This window comes from Pongo abelii, chromosome 6 (genome assembly GCF_028885655.2).
Source record: "Pongo abelii isolate AG06213 chromosome 6, NHGRI_mPonAbe1-v2.0_pri, whole genome shotgun sequence".
In the NCBI taxonomy this organism is placed as follows: Eukaryota; Metazoa; Chordata; class Mammalia; order Primates; family Hominidae; genus Pongo; species Pongo abelii.
Genome location: NC_071991.2, coordinates 140,053,860 through 140,072,893, shown reverse-complemented (window position 1 = coordinate 140,072,893; position 19,034 = coordinate 140,053,860). Strand labels below are relative to the sequence as shown.

The following is a 19,034-nucleotide window of genomic DNA, read 5'->3' as shown; positions in this document are numbered from 1 at the left end:
CCACAAAAACTTTCCCAAGAGCCGAAAACAATATAACTACCAAAAAAGATTGTTCTCCTCATTGGTGAGATGGCAAAATAAAACAAAAAACAAAGAAAATTTTGTCAAATATTTTAAGAGAGACCCAGAATCCCAGTCCCTCTTGTACAAACATCATTATATGGCCTCCCTCTACCTAAGAGACAGGCAGAGCCATTCCTGTGCCCTGCACCTGGCAGCAAAGCCCTGCTGGAGCCTGTGGGGAGCTGGCAAGGGTAAGCCTTGGTGATTCTGCCCCAGAGCAGGGATTCTCAGGGAGCTCTGGGCATCTTCCAGGGACTGAGATGGAGAGTGGCCACACTCCATCTTGGAGAGAATACTGAGGGCGTGACCCTTCTGACCTCTCAGTCTAAAGTAAAAGCAGAATCATTCCTGACTGGTGCGGAGCTGCTTAGTCTCCAAAGCAAAATAGTCCTTGTTTCAGGGTCTGTCGGAGCCACAGAAGAATAGCGGAGCTATACGTGGTTCAAAACTTGCATGTTGCTGCATGCTCATCTCTGTTCCCAATGACTCCAGCATCTGAATATTCCATGCTAGGAAAGATAATTCATAAAAAATTAACTGGTTCAGTGATACCTTTAGTGACAATCAAAATAATTGTCATGTTCCAAAGTGGCATGCTTGTAGGAGACACAGAACCACAAGGCAAGAGAATTTGGAGGTTGAATAGAAATAGGAACAATAGAGGCCCCCTTAGATGATGGCTTCTAGGAGCAAGACTAGAGGGGAGGTGAATTCTGAGCCCTTTTGGCCCCACAAGACATGGCATAACAGGGACATCAGAAAATACTCCAGTGATGTGCTGTTAAATTGTGTGTCTGTGAAGGTGGGGATATGGCTGGTAGCATTTGCTAATTTCGGTTGTACCAGCATACCCACCATGGCAGATTTCATGCTGCCAACATGGCTTCACTAAATAGGGAGCTGGGAAGAGTATGCCTATTTGGCTCTTTTGAGTCATACAAGCTGGCTCCAGCACATCCCTAGACTCAAGAGCAAAGCTTTCACAGTTCTTCAGTGCTTCCTACTGAACACCCTAAAAATGAGGCAACAGCAACTATAGCATACCTCATTGTTTTCATGATAGGATCAGTGTGTGATCCTGGGTTTTGGAATGGACAAAGGGACGTACGTGCAGAGAAATGATTTGTGAGTCCTCTGAAGCTGCCGAGATCACAGAGCAAAGAGTTATGCTGGTTGGTTGGGAGCTGCTAGCCTTTGACTTGAAGTAATTGCAATGAAAAGTTTCTCCTGCTTAACTTAAGACAACAGAATGATTTCATTAGAGCAGAAACCCTATTCCTTCCTATTTGTTCAATAGTAACGTCTGTCCTTTGCTCCTCTTGCATGTTCATTTTCAGTTTAAATTGGAAGCCCTGCTCGCTTTGTTACATGTCCTTGCAGCACCATTTACAACAGTGGACTGTGTTCTGTTCAGCCTCAGTGTCAGAGCTTATCCACTGTTAGGAGCAGGTGTCTCAGGAGTCAAGAGGACGAAGGTGGCAGCCATTAGAGAGAAGGTCTAGGAAGATAGGGAATTCCTATCTGTGTGCTGGCCTTACTCAGTCACAGGAGACACAGGGCACCTGAGCAAGGAGGGATTTCATGATGGATGGCACAATAAAAAATGAGTCCAGAGCAACTCCCTGCCAGAGACCATCATTCTCTGGGGAAAGAAATTTGGTATCTGTACCACCACAATTTCTGATCAGTGAATTTGGAAGGGCTATGATGCCCCTCCTAGCTATGAAAGACTCAGGGCACCTCTATCATGGCTGTGTCTGGACACTGAGTCCCAGACTTGGAGAAGTGGTCTGCTGCCAAGGACTCTCAGAAACCCATGATCCATAATCACATCAGCTCTGACCAGTGCATTCGCTTTCATGGATACAAACTGCAGCATCACCCACAGACACGTGGAAGATTCTATTGCAATATAATCGTTGTACTTCTATCTATAACAAGTACTATATAACAATATATAATATGAAAAATAAAATAAACAGCAATAGAATCAATATTATAGATAAAACACTTCTTAAAGGCCTCAGAAAAATTATTTCAAATCAAATGAGTTGGACAGCAATGAAAACCCTCAGAGTCTAGAAATCAGATTTCCTGAGAGAATCAAGGTGAACTGGCAGCGGTGGTGAACGCATACTTCTGTCTATCAGGACAGCAGCAATAGCAAATGGAAATAAAATAAAGGATACACCTGGCTTAAAGTAGGCAGAAGAAATGAAGTCTTATTGTTATCATGACTGTATTTATCAAGTAAGGATTTCAAAAGTTGCAAAGACCTTTACTTCAAACAGGAAGAGAGGTTCGATATTTTGTTGCAGAAAACCTCTAAGGTGACAGGGATAGAAGAGGCTTCAGAAGAAAGACGTTCCTGGAGATGTAGCCTCAGACCTTCCAGATGCCCCAACATATGCAGGAGAAGAGCATGTTTCCTGCCCATGACAACCTCATGGATGTGGGCAACACAGCAGCCTCCAAGACCTACAGAAGATGCACGTCTGCCCTGAAGGCCAAGGCTAAGACACCCTCTCCTTGCTTGGAGCAGTGAGCTGGCTCCGAGGACTCCCATGATTGTTTTCACCACCTACATTTGCAGTTACTGTGTTTCAGGAATGAATCTGTGGTCTCTTTCTACCAAAAGAACAGCTGAAGTCCAAATGTAATTCTTTCCCATGAAAAGTGAGGAGCAAAGAGAGGCATCTGTTAAGGGTCTCTAGGAGCTGCAAGGAGAGAGAAGGATGAGGTTTGTGAACAGGAAGGAGGCAACTGTGCCACGTTGTGGCTAAGCTGCTGGCACAGAGATACATGGCTGAGTCCTCCTGCTGTGTGCGCTGGATCTTCAGAGTGCAGACGGATCCCTCAGGTCTTTCTGCAAAGAAGCGATCACTGGGCAGCCCTGATTTGTGTAGTTGAACTTCATTCTGGAAATAAGTCAGAAGCTCTGGCCCCTGCCCCAGGGCCTGTTGGTACCAAAAAAGGGATACATGACCCGAAATTGGATCACACCTGAGAGCTACATCCTGTCCCCTCTTTGTGACTTTGTACCTTGGGGACTGGGAGACTCCAGCACCTGTGTGATCTGTGGAAATAGAATTTGGCAACAGAATAAGGGAAACATTTGTAGTCATCACACACACACACACAACCACTCACACACACACACACGCCTCCACACAGAGAAAAAATGAAACTACTTTGTGTTCTGAGGACTCACCTGTCCCTAGGAAACCCAGTACCACGCAGCAGAGGAGCCTAGTGCCCATGGCAGGGTCAGGCCAGGATGGGGGCTTTACCATATCAGTGTCACTGTGAGCAGGAGCAGAGGATGAGGAATGTCCTTGTCTCCACAGGGCAGTTCCCACAGTAACATCACTTTCTCTCAATTCCCAGGATGTCAGGGTCACAGCATTTCTATTAGAACACACTTGGGTGCTGCTTTAAATATGTATAAGCACTTTTTACCAATATCAATGCATGGCTCATTTTTTGGGCTCCCATGCTGTCTGGACCCGTGGGCCTCACACTGCATCTCTGAGTTCATTTTCTCATCCTACAGCTGCTTCTCTGTCTGCTGGGCATGCCCTGTAGGATGCACCAACAGCACCCCCAACACAAGGCACCAAGGCATGAGCTCATTGTCTGTCCTGCAATTCAGGGTCCCCTCTGCCATCCTCATTGATGCCCCAGCCTCCTCCATTCCCACAGTCACACGTGTCCAATGGGACTGTCCCATCACATGTGTTCCCTCACGAACTGCCCTCATGCCTTTCTTCTGGGATCATTTCCCACCTTTCTTAGCTTGTAATTCAGAAAAGAGACCTTGGTAGCAAACTCACAGCAGTCATTTTTCATATTCCCCTTCTAAAAGTGTTTTTTAATCAATCTCACCTTAAATGAAGGAGAATGATAATTGAGCTAATGGTTATTTTTAACCACTATCTTGAGTTACTGTTGTTCTCCATGTATTCTTATGGGAGGTATTTCTCTTTCCTTTCTGACTGCTTTCAAAATCTTCTCTTTTTCCCTCATGTTCTACAATTTCCCTATGACTTGACTGTCTTATTTGAGATTCATTTTGATTCTGGAAACTCTGAACTTAGGTCCTGAAACACCTCTAAACATTCTCAGCTAACATCTCATAAATATCACCTCATAACATTCTTCCTATTTATCTGTTTGAAACATCAATCATATGCAAGAAAAGAATGGGAAATTATGAAAAATATGCATATTATAATATATGGGAAACGTCCATTTTTTTCTTCCTTGTTCTTTAACTTCTTTCATATTTCACTTTTTATTTTCTGTGCTGCATTCTAGATCACTCCTGCAGATCCATCTTTGACATCACTAAAAATCTCTTTAGGAGCAGCTATTCAACAGTTTGACTTTCCATTTTGTTTTCAGTGATGGTATGAGTCATTCCTAGATATACTATTTGACAATTTTTATGCAAGTTGATGGTTTCAGGCATTCTCTTTTTCCTTGTTTCAGTTCCTCCGCATGTTCATTTAAATGTAGCTCTCCAGACTTTCATATCTTACAGTGCCAAAATTTCGAGTCTTCAGGTTTGCACTTCAAACATTTGTTGCTTGTGCTCATGTTTCCTTGTTGCTATGTCCTAATATTCTTCACATTGGGAATCTATTTGTTCGATGGTAGTCTGTGACATTCCAGTGAGGCCCAGACTGAGAGTGAACAACACCAATAGTCTGTCATTTTTTACAGCCATCTCTAGTCTAACTCGCAAATATATGGGGCCAAGAACTCTCTGCTGCACTCTAGGCTGCCAAATACACACATGACAAAGGTTGGTCATGTCAAAAATGCTCTCAGGACAGTCCCAAGGAAAGATTTAGAATAGAATTCAAATTTTCTAATTCTTTTTAGTAAAATTCTTTTCATAAATAAATCCCAGTAACATGTAGTCATCATGACATTTTCTTCCAAGGGGAAATTACAGAGATAGATAGATAGATAGATAGATAGATAGATAGATAGACAGACAGACAGACAGACATAGAGACTCTCTGGGTGGAGGGAGACTTCAGGCACACAATTAAAAGAAAAGTTAGTCACCAGCGTCTGGAACATCTACACACAAATTATGTCCACATTCACCTGGGCAGCACAGGTGTCCCCCGGATAGGAGTCCAGGGATCGTGGCGGGTTGGGGCAGTTGTGTAATCCGATGCCTTAATCTGGGAGAATCCATCCTGTGCTGGATTGTGTTAAGTCAACTCTGCAAAGGCAAGAGCCTGTATTTCCCAGAATGCCATTTCTCTTATCATTCTGGGTTACAGATGGTCAAGGATACATCTGGTAAAATTTAGAAGACAGATATAAAACAGTCACTATCACAATTGGCAGGTTACTGTGATTGCACAGTGAGAGTCAGTGACCAGCAGATATAGACGCATCCAACAGACCTAGGAAGTCCTGTTCCTTCTGCACCCTGTGTCCAGTTCATCTTCCCAAATGCTGGCCAACAGCAGCCAGGCTGCCTCCAGTGTTTGGTAGTGCATCTGCAGGGGTGGCCCCCATAGAGTGGGATCAGCTTTCCCAGAAGCAGGTTTCCTTGGCCTTTTCCTGTGTTCCCGGCTCAAGGTCCCACTGCATGTCCTGGCATGCTCTGATCCTCTCATGTTCCTGCCACTCCAGCCTGTCCTGCCCAGAGCTCCAGGAGCCCTGGCTACTGACTGGCTCCCTCGCCTTCTGACTTCTCTCCTCCAGACCTTGTCTTTCCCAGCAACTCTCACATCTGCTTAAAGTCTAATTCTGATCATAAATCTGTTACACACTCAAACTTGTAGTGGTCCTGTTTTATTGATGCAAACCTAATGGAGATTTTCTTACCAGAAGTGGTTTCAAGGAACAACCTTTAAGGATGGAATTCTTGAAGTGGATCTCTGATCTGTCTAGATTTGTTGTGGGGAAAGATCCTGAAGGACAGCACAGAGACCTGGAGGAGGTCAGGTGCTGCAGCCACAAGAGGAAGCCTTGACGCAGGTGTGGATGCCATGATAGTGATTCCCCATCAATTTCCAAGACCTACCTGAGCCCAACAATCAAAGGGGTGGCATTCTTGTACTTAATGCTAGATCTCTGCCAGGTTACAGTAGATGTAGCATGTTCCTGCTATTGGTTCGTCCACCCACTCATCACTCGCTCAGCCTCTCATTCACTCATCCATTCTCTGTGAAATGGGTCTCCCCACATGCCAGGCACCAATATTGGTAAATGCAGCAGGCACAGTCTTAGCTCACATGGGCTTAAAAATTGGGTGGAGAGGCCAGGTACGGTGGGTCAAGCCTGTAATCTCAGCACTTTGGGAGCCCGAGGCAGGCAGATCATGAGGTCAGGAGATTGAGACCAGCCTGGCCAACATGGTGAAACCCCGTCTCTACTAAAAATACAAAAAAGAATTAACTGGGCGTGGTGGCGCGTGCCTGTAATCCCAGCTGCTCGGGAGTCTGAGGTAGGAGAATTGCTTGAACCAAAGAGTCAAAGGTTGCAGTGAACCAAGATGGCACCACTGCACTCCAGCTTGGCGACAGAGCGAGACTCTGTCTAAAAAAAAAAAAAAAATTGCGTGGCGCACAAAAATAATCAGACAAGTATCTGAGAGAGCCCAAATGTGCTAAAGGTTACTAACAGACATATGATTCTCTGAGAGCTTATGAGAGGAAAGTTGATCTCAGCAGGGAGGTGAGGGTGTGCTTCCCACAGGAGGGGCTGATCATGCTGAGATCTGAAGCATAGGTAGGAGCTGGCCATTAGAGGAAGGAAGGCTCCAGCCCAGGGCAGAGGAAATGGACTTTGAAGTCTCTGTGATGGGAAGGAAGGAGGCACAGAACAGGGGCTCCCCTCATGGCTGCAGTAGAGAGGGGCAGGGAGGTGAGGGGAGGAGAGACCCAGCAAGGCCTTGGAGGGAGACTGCCCAGATGGGAAAGGTGGGCCACGGGAGAGACAACGTGAGGGTGGGGCTGGGGAAACCCTAGAGAGAGGAAGCAACAGGGTCACCAGGGAGAGATGGCAGCATAGATGAATCTGAAATACAAATCCTGTTTCATCCTGGGGGCCTCGGATTCAGGATAATGAGTAGAAAAGTAGGAGCAGGGGAAGCCCTGGCCCAACCCCAAAAGGACAGCTTTGAGGATAGATCAGAGAGAGCAACAAAGGAGACATCTGAGGACGTGGGACCAGTCCAGGCCTGGCTGAGACTGCCTGAAGTGGCACCTGGCACAGAGCAACGATCATACTGTCCTGGCCACTTGGGGTCACTCTGGGTTCCAAGGTTCCTGGTTCAGAGAACTCTGCCCAGGGCATCCTTGAGTCTTGGCTGGGGCAGGAAGGCAGAGCCTCCGTGCTTTTATGTGTGGAGAGGAGACAGCCTTGCAGCACTGTGGAGTAACTGCTGGCACAGAAGTACACAGATGTCTGGGAGGGAGCAGCTGACTCCAGCCTGAGTGGGAAATCCTCTGTGTTTGATCTGGAGACATTGTAGCCACTGGGGGTTTCTCCTTTTTCAGTGATACCAGCAGCAACTGAATAATGAATCAGCCTCAGCCCTATGCCTGGGTCTTGTCGATACCAGGACATGTAGTCATGGTTCATATCCTGGGCACACTGCAGTGTCATGCTCTGTCCTGTCTTCAGGACCTGGAATTTTGGGGTCTGAGTTACACCAGCATTCATTGGACCTGCAGAGAAGAACAAAGCTGATGCTGCAGCCCTAATGGGAAGACACTGGGCGTTGAAATCCATGCAAGGGGCCCTGCCCAGGACCCACCTGCCCACAGGAGAGAAAAGGATGCACAGCACAGGAGCCCGATGCTCATGGCAGGTGCTGCAGGACAGAGGGGTCTTCTGTGTCTGTGCATTGATGAAAGGGGAACTGGATTCTCAAGGGAGGCATTCTGAGACCTCATTCTCCCTGCCTGCCCCCAGAGCCGTCCTTTCAGGAGAGGCCACGCCTCTTCCCCAGATGATCAAATCCAAAATAAATGTACCAGTGAACAGCTGAGAATGAGAAGAACACATTTGTCTGATTTGAAACAAGTCTACAAGATTTTCATGACCTTTTGTGAACAGTTTATAATTCAATGTAAATTTTATTTCTTCAATGATATAATTAATAGTCTAGTGTTAGTTATCTACATAGTGCTGTAGTCTAGAGTCTTAGGGACACTCCTCATGTCTTCCTAGTGTTTTTGACTCCTGTGTCCCAAATACTCCTTCAAGTATCTTTTTCTAATTTGCTTAATTGACCACAATACTGTTTAAAATCCTTTGTCCATATTGGTTTTCTCTGTTATCAAGTTTCCAAATCCCAGGGGCAGGCTCATCAACATTGGAGGAGTCGTTTTGCTCTGTTTCTTGTCAACTCACTGACAGATGAGACTCCTGAGAAACCCACCTGAGCACCTTCAGCTCCTCCCAGGGCTCTTGCTCTCCATGACTGGGTTGAGACCACAGCAGGCAGAACCAGCTCACTTTGCTGACTGTCCTCTAGGTGTGGATGATGGTGACCATACAGTGCTGTCCATGACCTATGGGCACAAAGGTGGCCTGATGCATGAGGGACTTGGGGAGAGAGGGCAGTCTTTAGGGTAAGGACGAATGCTCTGTTTTTATCTGAGATTTCATGTTTTGTAGGGAATATCCCTTTGTGCAGGATTCCTGCCATTAATTTAGTAATAAATAAAATTTACTAATAAATAAAAAAGAGCTCAAATAACATATCTTGTGATTCCTCCAGGGTTTCACAAGTTTTTCCCTGGGGTTTCTCCTTGTGTATTTTCTGAGCTCATCATCTTCTCTTAGAACCAGCTAACACCCTTCCTCCAGGTCCCTCTGTCTACTGAACCAAGCAGCAGGGTTTGATTCCTTCTGGCTCCCCTCATTTCCATGGCTGCTTAATTATGGGTGGGGTGCGTTTGGGATGGCAGAGGGCAAAACAACGTAAAGGGCATTATTCTTCTTAGGGCTCTGATTCACACTCAACACTATATGCCTCATGGTAGAGCTTCATGGTACTCATCCCGTGTGGATCAACACCCCCCCATCCTCACCTCTCACCTTGCCGACAAGTTAGAGACTCTTAGAGTAGAAAAGGACTTAGGAATAATCTTGTTTCCATTTCCAGGTGTGCTTTGTAAGGTGGACTTGTTATTAACACAGCTATTTGTCCTTTATTTCCAAAGAAATTACTCCCTCAGGTGTGCATCTGTGCTGAGGCCTAAAAAATCCATTAGGAGAAGGAGGAGGGTTGCATCACAGCTTCACAGCTCAGAATTTGATATTACGTGTCCTTTGTCTTCGACATTCTGCGGCCACTCTGCCATGTTCCCAACTGTCCCACCCCACTGCCTATGCTTCCTTCTCTGCTGATTCAAAGAAAATAAGATCCTCCTAATTTTAGAATGCAGGAACATTGACCAATTTATGGCCCATAAGAGTCTCCCTTTGAACTCTGAGTTATTTATTAAACTGTGACTCCATTGGCTGTACCATTTTTCGCTTCGCCACCAGACTTCACAAGGTAAAGGAGATGTATAGATGCTTACTTAACCTTGAAAATAAATTATCCCACCTTCCAACTACTTACAAAGGAAAACTGACTAAAATCAGATAGGATTCTAGTTAATATTGTTTTCCTCTATATTTCACATACAGGAAGTGGCCAATTAGTTGGTTCTCCTCTCTCCCTCATTTTAACAACAGCTCCTCACAGAACTCCCTGGCCTAGTATATACACATCAGTATCTCTGCTACATCTTGTGATGGGAATTATTTTCTCAAAGCTCACATCTTCTGGTTCCAGGCCTGTAACCACTTACCCCCTGTACCTCCCCACTGCCAACACCATGATGCTTGTACCTACAGTGCTGTAGGGTACACAGACTCTCCTGCACCCTGGCATCTGATCTGAAGACAACCCCAGATGGTTCTGGACTTCACCTCCCTCAAAATCCAGTGACCCCTCTATCAATTCCACACAGAAGCAGGCCGACTGCCCTTCATCTGCCTCCACCATTTATTAGCTCTGAGACTATGGGCAAGGCCATTCATTAACTTTTCTGGACTCTAACCTCATCTAGACTCATCTACAAAACAAGACTAACATTCTCCTCAATGCTTTATGAGGATGAACTGAGATACTGTGTAGTTTCTGGTAGGTTTGATAAAGGTCTATCCTTTTATCCTTCCCTGCCTCCTCATGCAGGAGAAACTGATGGAGCTCTCAGAACTGCTAGGACCATGAGTGATGGAAGAGCTGGAATCATCAACTGGGTGCTGGGGTGAGGAGAACTTGGAAGCATAAATAGACCATTCAGTCACTATAGAAAAGATCTGGCAGAATTTGGGAATCAGATAACAGAGCATGAATGTACCTGTCTACCCTTATTATGCAATATGAAGCAGCAAATAGAGCAAGTTAGATCTATATCAATCAATCTGGAACAATAAAGACCAGGATATATTAACAGAAAAGAGTATGCATGTGGCTGGTAAAGTGTACAGGTAAACCCATTTTCTGTAGGTGTACTTGGGTAGAAAGGTGTGCATGAACACAGAAAAGAGAGGTAAAAAGCACACCAGAGCGTTAGTATTGGTTACCGATGGAAGATGGGATTGGATTTGAGAGCATTATTGACATTTTCTTTATATATTATTTGTTAAAAAATCTTCACCACATACAAGCTTTAAGCAACACCTTTCATCTGTTGTCAGACTTTGTAGTGTCTAAATGGGCAAAATATAGAAAGGTTCTGTTTATGGAACCCCCTGTAAAGGCCCATGTTTTGGAATAAACTGAGGATAAAGTGTGCTCCGTAAAAGCGCACAAGCTCCTGGTGAACACGGTCTCTGACTGCTGAGGAGAGTGAGCATCGAGGTCGATACATTTGAGGGTGAGGTCAGTTTGGCTGATTATGAACTAATAAGGCTTCTGCCTCTGAAAGCCTGATCACCACGGGGAAGTGGAGGATCTCACCCCTTGTTCTAGAACAGGCTTTGAATAGCCCCCTGGTTTGAAAAGGAAGAGAAATGAGCACCCTCTAGTGCCTGCATTTCCAAACTCAGTGAGAGCTCATTTCCAGTTTCACACTGTTCAAGCTTTAGAAATGCTCTTTGGTTCTGATCCAAGTAGCAGTATTATTATGATGTCATTGTAATGATATTCCAGCATTTATCAACAGCACACAGCTTTCTCAAATACAGCTTTAGCGAGTGGGTGGAAGAAAATGCTGTCCCTAGGGAAGATGTTCTGACTTTGGTCTGTTTAAGGTTCAATTATTTAGAATAGTCTATTTTTGGTCTTTGTTGCCTAAAGAGATAAAACTGCATTTGTCTTTAAAGCATAGATGCAAATGATTCTGGCAAAATCGGGGCTTCGGTCTATCTGTGGGCCATCCTTAGTGGTTGTATATTTGATTATTTCCACCCAGAATGGCTCTCATGATTTTTCAGGGACTAACACATAGCCCTGCTCTGTAAATGGAGCCTCTGCCTCACAATCAGCCTTTCCTAACTGGCAAAGGAGGGGAACAAGCAAAGGTCTCTGTTCAGCGCCCTGAACCAAAATCAGGTGTGGGCTGAAGGAAGCTGGTGACCATGAGGTCTGTGTCTCTGGCATTGCCCACCAATTCATGGAAATGAACACCCATAATATAGCTCAGTGTATCAGGCTCCATGGCCTCAAAGCCAACCAAAGAGATATTTGTGCCTTGGGAAAACTCTGCCTAAGAGAATGGGGAAGGCATTTGTTTTCTTCTCCATGACCTTTTAATGCCAGTGTTTGACATTATGTTTCTGATCACTCTCTCAGAGTGATTAGGTTCCCTGTGTCTGTGAGACTCCCAAATCCAGGACACCTGTGAGGGAAGGTGATTGAAGGAGGAGACAAGCCAGGAGAGTGATGGGCAGATAGGAATTTCAGTCGTGCAGAAAGGCTTGGGATCCAGTTACTCATCCATGACAGGGATTTCTCATCTGTTTCCAGGACTCATTTGATCCTAGGAGATGAAGGAATAGAGGTTCCCATTTAATGTGTCCAGACCTCTGGAACAGTCTATGTGGGAACTCAGAGGGCCTTTCCATATCTGTTCTTTATTCTTTCAAGATTGGTCAGTGGCACCTGGAACCACTGTTGCTACTGACAATAAAATGGGGAAAAAACATCCACAATTTCTAAAATGATGCATTTTACAGTCTAGAATGCAAGAGAAGTGTGAAATAGTCACACAAAGTCAGGGAAAATTACTATGGTGCTAAATCTGTGAATATTAATGCATATTATAAGCTGTGAGCGTTTGCAGTAAGGAGGTGCAGCCTAGGAAAACTGTTGAAGAAGTTTCTCCCTAGAGATGGTGGTAGTTAAGCTGAGATTTGGAGAAAGAACAAAAAAGAAGAGACTTGTGTTGACACAGAGAATACAGCATGGAGTGGAAAGGTCTTTGGTGGGAGGAGCATGATGCATGAGGAATGGCCTGAACTGAGGCATCTGTGGTTGACGTGGAGGTGAGGGTGCAGAGGAAGGGAGAGGACAGCTGGGAGCAGACATCACGTGGAGGAGGCTGAGGACTGACGTGAGTGTGGTGTGGGGAAGATGGAGTTGTGAAGGCCGAGAGGGAAAAGAACATAGACCTGTGTTGTCAATGCTGTCTGCAAATATACAATTTTCAAATGAACTTTCCTTTCTGAGAGCAACTGAGGAAGAGGACTTCTGAGGCCAGAACTGCAGGAGGGACCTGGAAGAGAGGCTGCATCCACTCACATCACGGTGATGTGCGTTCCCTTGTCCAGCTGAGACTGGCCTGGGAGGGAAGCTCAGCACAGGGCAGAGTTTCCCATGCACAGGGCTGCTTAGAAATCTGAGGTCCCCAGCCTGGGCAGTGTTGGGGAAACTCCTATGGGATGATGTCTTCCACTGCCTGGATCATGGTCTCATGAAGACAATGCCACCTATATCTAACACTGAGCTTTGTGTGCAGAGGAAGGTGGCTGTGGGGTGACTGCTGGTGCAAGAGGGCACAGTGGTCTGGGAGAGGCTGACACCAAAGCCACATATTTGGCTTTGAGAGAAAGTCACAGACCCTCACGGATTTCTCTATAGTGTGTGATGGGACAGATCAGCTGTACACCAGCTTCGGCTCCTATTAACACCTACACATGTAGTCATGGATGACAGTCTCAGGCATCTCCATGTCACTTCACATCCTGCCTTTGTTCTCTGGTATCTTGGGATCTGGTTATCCCAGCTTCTGTGAAGTCTATGATAGAAGGAAGTTGAGTGCCCAAAGAGGGACCCCAATAATGTAGACCTGAGGTAAAGGCTTAGGCTAGGATGTGGTGTGCCAAGGAAAAGGCTTTAGGGGACTCACCTGCCCTCAGGGGGCAGAAAGCCAAACCATTGAGGAGTCTGGTGGTCATGGCAGGGTCAGGGAATAATAGGCAAATTATGGGGAGTTTTTCAACTTGTGCATTGGGGACATAATTCCTGGATGTCAGTAGAGTCAACTGATGATGCCACTGCCCCTGCCAGCCAGTGACTCTGCCCTCTGCCTGCTATTCCTCCCTCTACCTGCTGCAAACTTCAACCTACAGTCAAGTCATAAACCTTCACCCATGTGGTCTCCACTCCTGGCTGTCTTTCTTCTACAAGGTAACAGACGGACAAGGTTCATAATCATTTGCCCTCCACCTACCTCTCCACCATCGGCTCCAGGGGTCTACTTTAGGGCTCTGTTTGACAGGCTATTGCTTCTTCACTGAACATATGTCCTTCCCTCCCATTCCTAGGTCTCTATCTTATTTCTTACATGAGATATATTTCAGGTACATTTATTCTTAGTGGTGAATATCCAAGCTTAAATTTTACTAGAATAAATTGATAAAACTACGCTTAGACATTTATATAAGAAAGTGGTTTTTGTCTACACACAAACAAAATTGTTTTTAGTTTTTGTTGCATTAAATTAAACTCTTGTGCACCAAAAAAACACCATAAAAGTGAAAACATAAGCTGCAGACTGGGGAAAGACAAAGGGAATGTAAATAAATGATTTTTAAAAAGTGTGAAATTTAACATTCCTCAAAGTTGCTAATGAGGAGGCCATAGTAATGACCCCTGAAGACATCTGAGCCTCTGCTGCGGCCCTGCTGGTCACTAGAGGGCAGTGTGAGGGCTCTGACTTACTGACCAGGATGCAGAAGGTGATGATGGAGCAGGGGGGTAGGTGGAAAATGGATGGGCTAGTTTGTTTCCTACTTCTGATCCTTACAAGCCAAGAGACACTGAGGAAAATGACTCAATGTACCTGAGCCTTCCATCTATAAAGGAAGAATAAGAAATGTTTGATGTGCAAGATTGTGGAAAGCCTTTAAGCTATGTAACAAATATAAAGAATCTAGCACATATCTGGGCCCAGCTCAACAGTTACTCTTCTACTGAAGTTATCCAGGAAGTGACAAACTGCAAGAAGATGCAGCACAGAAGCAGGCACACTCAGGGGACAGGAAACCTGGCTCTATTGGTTGGGAAAGGTCTGCTCTCAGTAGGACACAAGACATGCCTTCCAAACAACTAAAAGCTTCCCTTGAAGGAGTGAAACCTGGGTGGGGCCTGCAGTTCTCAAGTCAAAGCTAAGGCAGGAAGTTTATATACAGAATGTTAATGATTCTGCTGGGCTGTGCCAAGCTGCTGGCACAGAGATACAGGGCCGAGTCCCCCAGCAACAAGGCGTTCACATTCAGCTCAGAGCTATAGTTAGGGAACTGGCGAGCTGAGAATCGATCAGGGAAGTTTCCTCTTCCTCTCACTTCTTTCTCATAATACTCAAAGATAAACTGGGGCCCCTGACCCAGGGCCTGTTGGTACCAGGACACACTCTTGTGCCCAGAGATAGGAGAGCATCTCAGAGTCACTTGCTGTCCTCTCGTTTTGATCAGGTGTGTGGGACTTTGGGTGACTCCAGCGTCCACTGGGCCTGTGGGAAAAGCAGATGGAGGATGAGCTCAGGAGACAGCCTGGAGGTCTTCCCCAAGGTAAAGTGGAGGACACAGGGGTGGAAAAGCTGAGAATGGGGCTACTGTCCTGTGCCCAGGACTCACCTGCTCCCAGGAGACAAAGCAGCACCCAGCAGAGGAGCCCGGGGCCCATGGCACAGTGGGGCAGGCAGCACTGCATCTGATTCAGGGCTTGGTCCTCCTCGGGAAGAGCCCAGTGAGTTCTGAGCCTTGATTTTCCTGATGGGAGGGGTATCCTGTGATGTCACTGTCCTGTGTCCTCCCCATGCAGCCTTCCTTAGGTCTAGCACACTACGGACCCTGGACTCAACCTGTCCTGCAGAGCTGGAGGGATGGGTGAAGGCAGAAGCTTCTGTGATGATACAGTTGCTCCTCTGCCTACATTGTCCCAGCTCACAGGCAGCCGCATCACCCTATCACCCTTCTCCCACCTAGTGCTGTGGTACTCCATCCTGGAGCTCACACACCTGCCCATCAGGGGAGGGTGAGGAGCCTGTGATTAAACCTCAAGTTGCAGCTCTTCCTTGCTGTCCTCACATCATCTTTCTGATGTTAGATTCACACCAAGGTTTCTTACTATATTTTCCTGTCCCAGGCAACATTCCCAACCCATTTCCTGAGTGGCTAGCAGTGCAGAGGCCCCAAGATTTAGTCCATATGATCAGATCCAAAGCAGACCTGTGTTGTCTGTAAATTATTAAGAGTGCCGATTCCTCAGAAGTAATTCTAGGGCCTTATCAGCTCACACCACAGACCTAGCCAGCTTCAAACTCAGCACCCTCAAGGCCATCCTATATGTAGTGCTCTAGACAGTTTATGTTAATCCCTCCAGATCCACCCTGCCTTCACAGGCTGACCCCAGTGTATCATGTTAACTGTCTCATCTTTTCTCTAACTTCAGAGTGAGTTTGGCTTATGGGAGACAGAACAGCAGAGGGAGGTAGTGTCACCATCTGTGCTGGTTTGCAAAATCTATTCCCTTGGCTCCTTTCTTGCTGGGTTAAATTGCCTGGTGCCTAAAAGTAGTCACACAGTAGCCTGAATGCTTTGTGGCTTAGATATTTCTTTCAGCAGATATCCTAGCTAATGGCTCATAATTTTATATTCCATAAAGTCCTAGAACAGGACACAATGTTGCCAAGGTTTTTGCTACTTACAAGAAGCATGGCATTTACTTCAATTTCTGATACCTTGTTCCTCATTTCCCCCTGGGCTTTCACCAGAAATGCCCTTAATGCTCCGTTTTCAGCAATCTAGGCTTTTGCTAGTTTGCTTCTCCAAATTCTTCCAACCTCTATCCATTAGCCATTTCCCATTAACTAAAGCTGCTTCTACATTTTCAGGTACTTGTTACAGCAACGGCGTCACTCTCAGCACCATGTTTTCTTTCAATTTATTTCCTACTGCTATAGAGAAATACTACAGACTGGGTAATTTATAAAGACAAGGGATTTGTTTGGCTTATAGATCTGGAGACTGGGAAGTCCAAGATCAAAGGGCCATAGCTGCTGAGGGCCCCCTGCAGTTATCCAAGGCAGAAGGAAGGGGAAGCAAGCACCCAAGACAGAGAAAATGGCTGAATTCATACTTTTTATCAGAAGACCATTCCCAAGACAACTCATTCACTCCCACAGTAAGGGCATTGATCTCCTTCTGAGGGCAGATCCCTCATGACCTAGTCATAGCTGTCCCACCTCCCAATACCATTACATTGACAAATTTCAACATGAGCTTTTGTGGGGACACGCAAGCATAGCACACACATCTACACTGTGAGTCAATATTTCCACTCTTAAGTCTATACCTCAAAGAAAATGAAATAAAAAGAATGTATATGTCCACAAGAAAGAATTCCACAAGAATGTTCACAACAACTTCATTCATAATAGTTGAAGGCAGGAGTAACATGGATATCCATCAACGGGAGCTTGGATAAACAAGTTGTGGTATATTTATGCAATGGAATATTAGTCATGAGAAAAAATGACCTACTGATACAACAATATGAATAAACTTCAGAAATACTAATTTTGGAGGAAAATAATAAAATGTTATATGATTCCATTTATATGGAGTTCAAGAATAGACCAAGCTAGTCAGTGGTGATAAAAATAAGAAAAGTTTTGGCCAGGCCCGGTGGCTCATGCCTGTAATCCCAAAAATTTGGGAGGCTGAGGTGGGCAGATTTTGAGGTCAGGAGATCGAGACCATCCTGACTAACATGGTGAAACCCCGTCTCTACTAAAAATACAAAAAATTAGCTGGGTGTGGTGGTGGGCATCTATAGTCCCAGCTACTCCGAAGGCTGAGGCAAGAGAGTGGCGTGAACCCGGGAGGCAGAGCTTGCAGTGAGCTGAGATCACACCACTGCACTCCAGCCTGGGCGACAGAGTGAGACTCTGTCTCAAAATAAATGAATAAATACAATTTTTATCTCTGGGATAGAAATTGATTGGAAAGGAGCATGACGACACTTTCCTGCATGACGGAAATTTTTTTATAATCATTTCGGTTACTGTTGCACTGGCGTATGCATTTGTCAAAATTCACCAGAATATCCTTGTATTAATATTTTTGTTTTACTCTCTATTATACTTTAATAAAAAGTATTACTAAAAAGTAAACAGCTAAATCATAAAATATGGGATTCACTTACAAATTTACGCTTGTATTCTGTACAGCCCAATTTAAAAATGAATCACACAAAAATAAGAAAAGACAGGAAAACACATATCTGTGTAAGTTATGGAGAATGTGAGAAGTACTTGGTGACTGAAGTGGCAACATTGAAATCTGGCATCAAAATAAGCTCAACTGATGAGTGGGCCAAAAAACAACTAGGATCAAAATCAAGGAAAGCTGTAGACAAACAAAAGCTTTTTACAATATCTTCACATGCTGTTGAAATCATTCTGAGAACCATAAGCTGCTACAAATTTCATAACTTGGGAAATTGGGCATTCATCAGTCTCACAATTCAGATTTTCCTTTCATTTTGGCTTTGAATAGATTGGCCAATTTTTGAATTGATTATTTTGCCCAGCAAGCAGCCTGCTCCCCGCTTTGTGAGTGGGGTCCTGGGAGACCTGGCCCTCCTCCTTTGTCAGCCTCACAGATGGGAGTTGGGCACAGCACAGACACACGGAGTTCCCTGTACGTGGGGTTTGCACTCCCTGTGAAGCCCAGCTATGGACCTCCCAGTCCTACAGTTAATGGATTCCAACTAAAGAAACCTTGCCTCTAAGTGTCCGCTTTACCTGTTAGTGCTAAAGAGGGATACAGGCTGGAGAAAAATAAAATGTTTGTTCAATATTATTCTGTAATACTGTACAAGAAAATCAATTGAGGACTTCATGGATTTTCATCCAAGCCAAAGTCATGATAATAGCTGAATTCCTTCCTTAATCTACCCTGAGAGGACTCAGACACTGCTTGATGCCCACAAATACTTAGTAGAGACTTATTTATAGTCTCCTTTGTATAATTCTACTAGTCTATTATCTTCATCTCTAACGGCACCGTTTGGTGCATCTACTAATATTTTCCTTCAGTAGTTTGTTACTGAGGTGTTTCAGAAATTGTTATCAATATTTTTTGTCCTCCATTGGAAATCACGTGCTTGATTTCCAATGGAATCTCAGCCAAGGTGATGTTATCAGTAAGACTTATGAACTTGGAGAATCCCAGATCACTCAAGCAGGTTAAAGCTGTTGCCTGGCCAGACCTGCAGGGAAGATGAGGTGCAGCAGAGACGCACTGGGCTCAGGGCACAGACCACCTCTCGCTTTTCCCTTTTCCTCTGAGGCAGTTGCTCCTCTACACCTGCCCCTGACCAAAATTTGCCCCCGCCAAAATTCCTCAACTGTAGACGTCATAGAAGATTAGAGGGACTTCCCGCCTCTTGCATAGCTGTAGGTAGCCTAGCAATAACTGAAAACTGC

General features: G+C 45.1%; 1 pseudogene and 2 gene segments (V, D, J or C); all 3 read right to left on the bottom strand.

The window, feature by feature from the left end:
* Positions 1–1,601: 1,601 nt before the first annotated feature.
* LOC129060742 (T cell receptor beta variable 7-8-like) lies at positions 1,602–3,380 on the bottom strand. The segment is given in 3 exon segments: positions 1,602–1,747; positions 2,846–3,139; positions 3,275–3,380. Coding segments are annotated over 3 exon segments (522 nt in total).
* Positions 3,381–7,149: 3,769 nt separating this feature from the next.
* Positions 7,150–13,497, bottom strand: LOC129060741 (uncharacterized; annotated as a pseudogene).
* Positions 13,498–14,709: 1,212 nt separating this feature from the next.
* LOC129060740 (T cell receptor beta variable 5-5-like) lies at positions 14,710–15,290 on the bottom strand. The segment is given in 2 exon segments: positions 14,710–15,053; positions 15,178–15,290. Coding segments are annotated over 2 exon segments (420 nt in total).
* Positions 15,291–19,034: the final 3,744 nt, after the last annotated feature.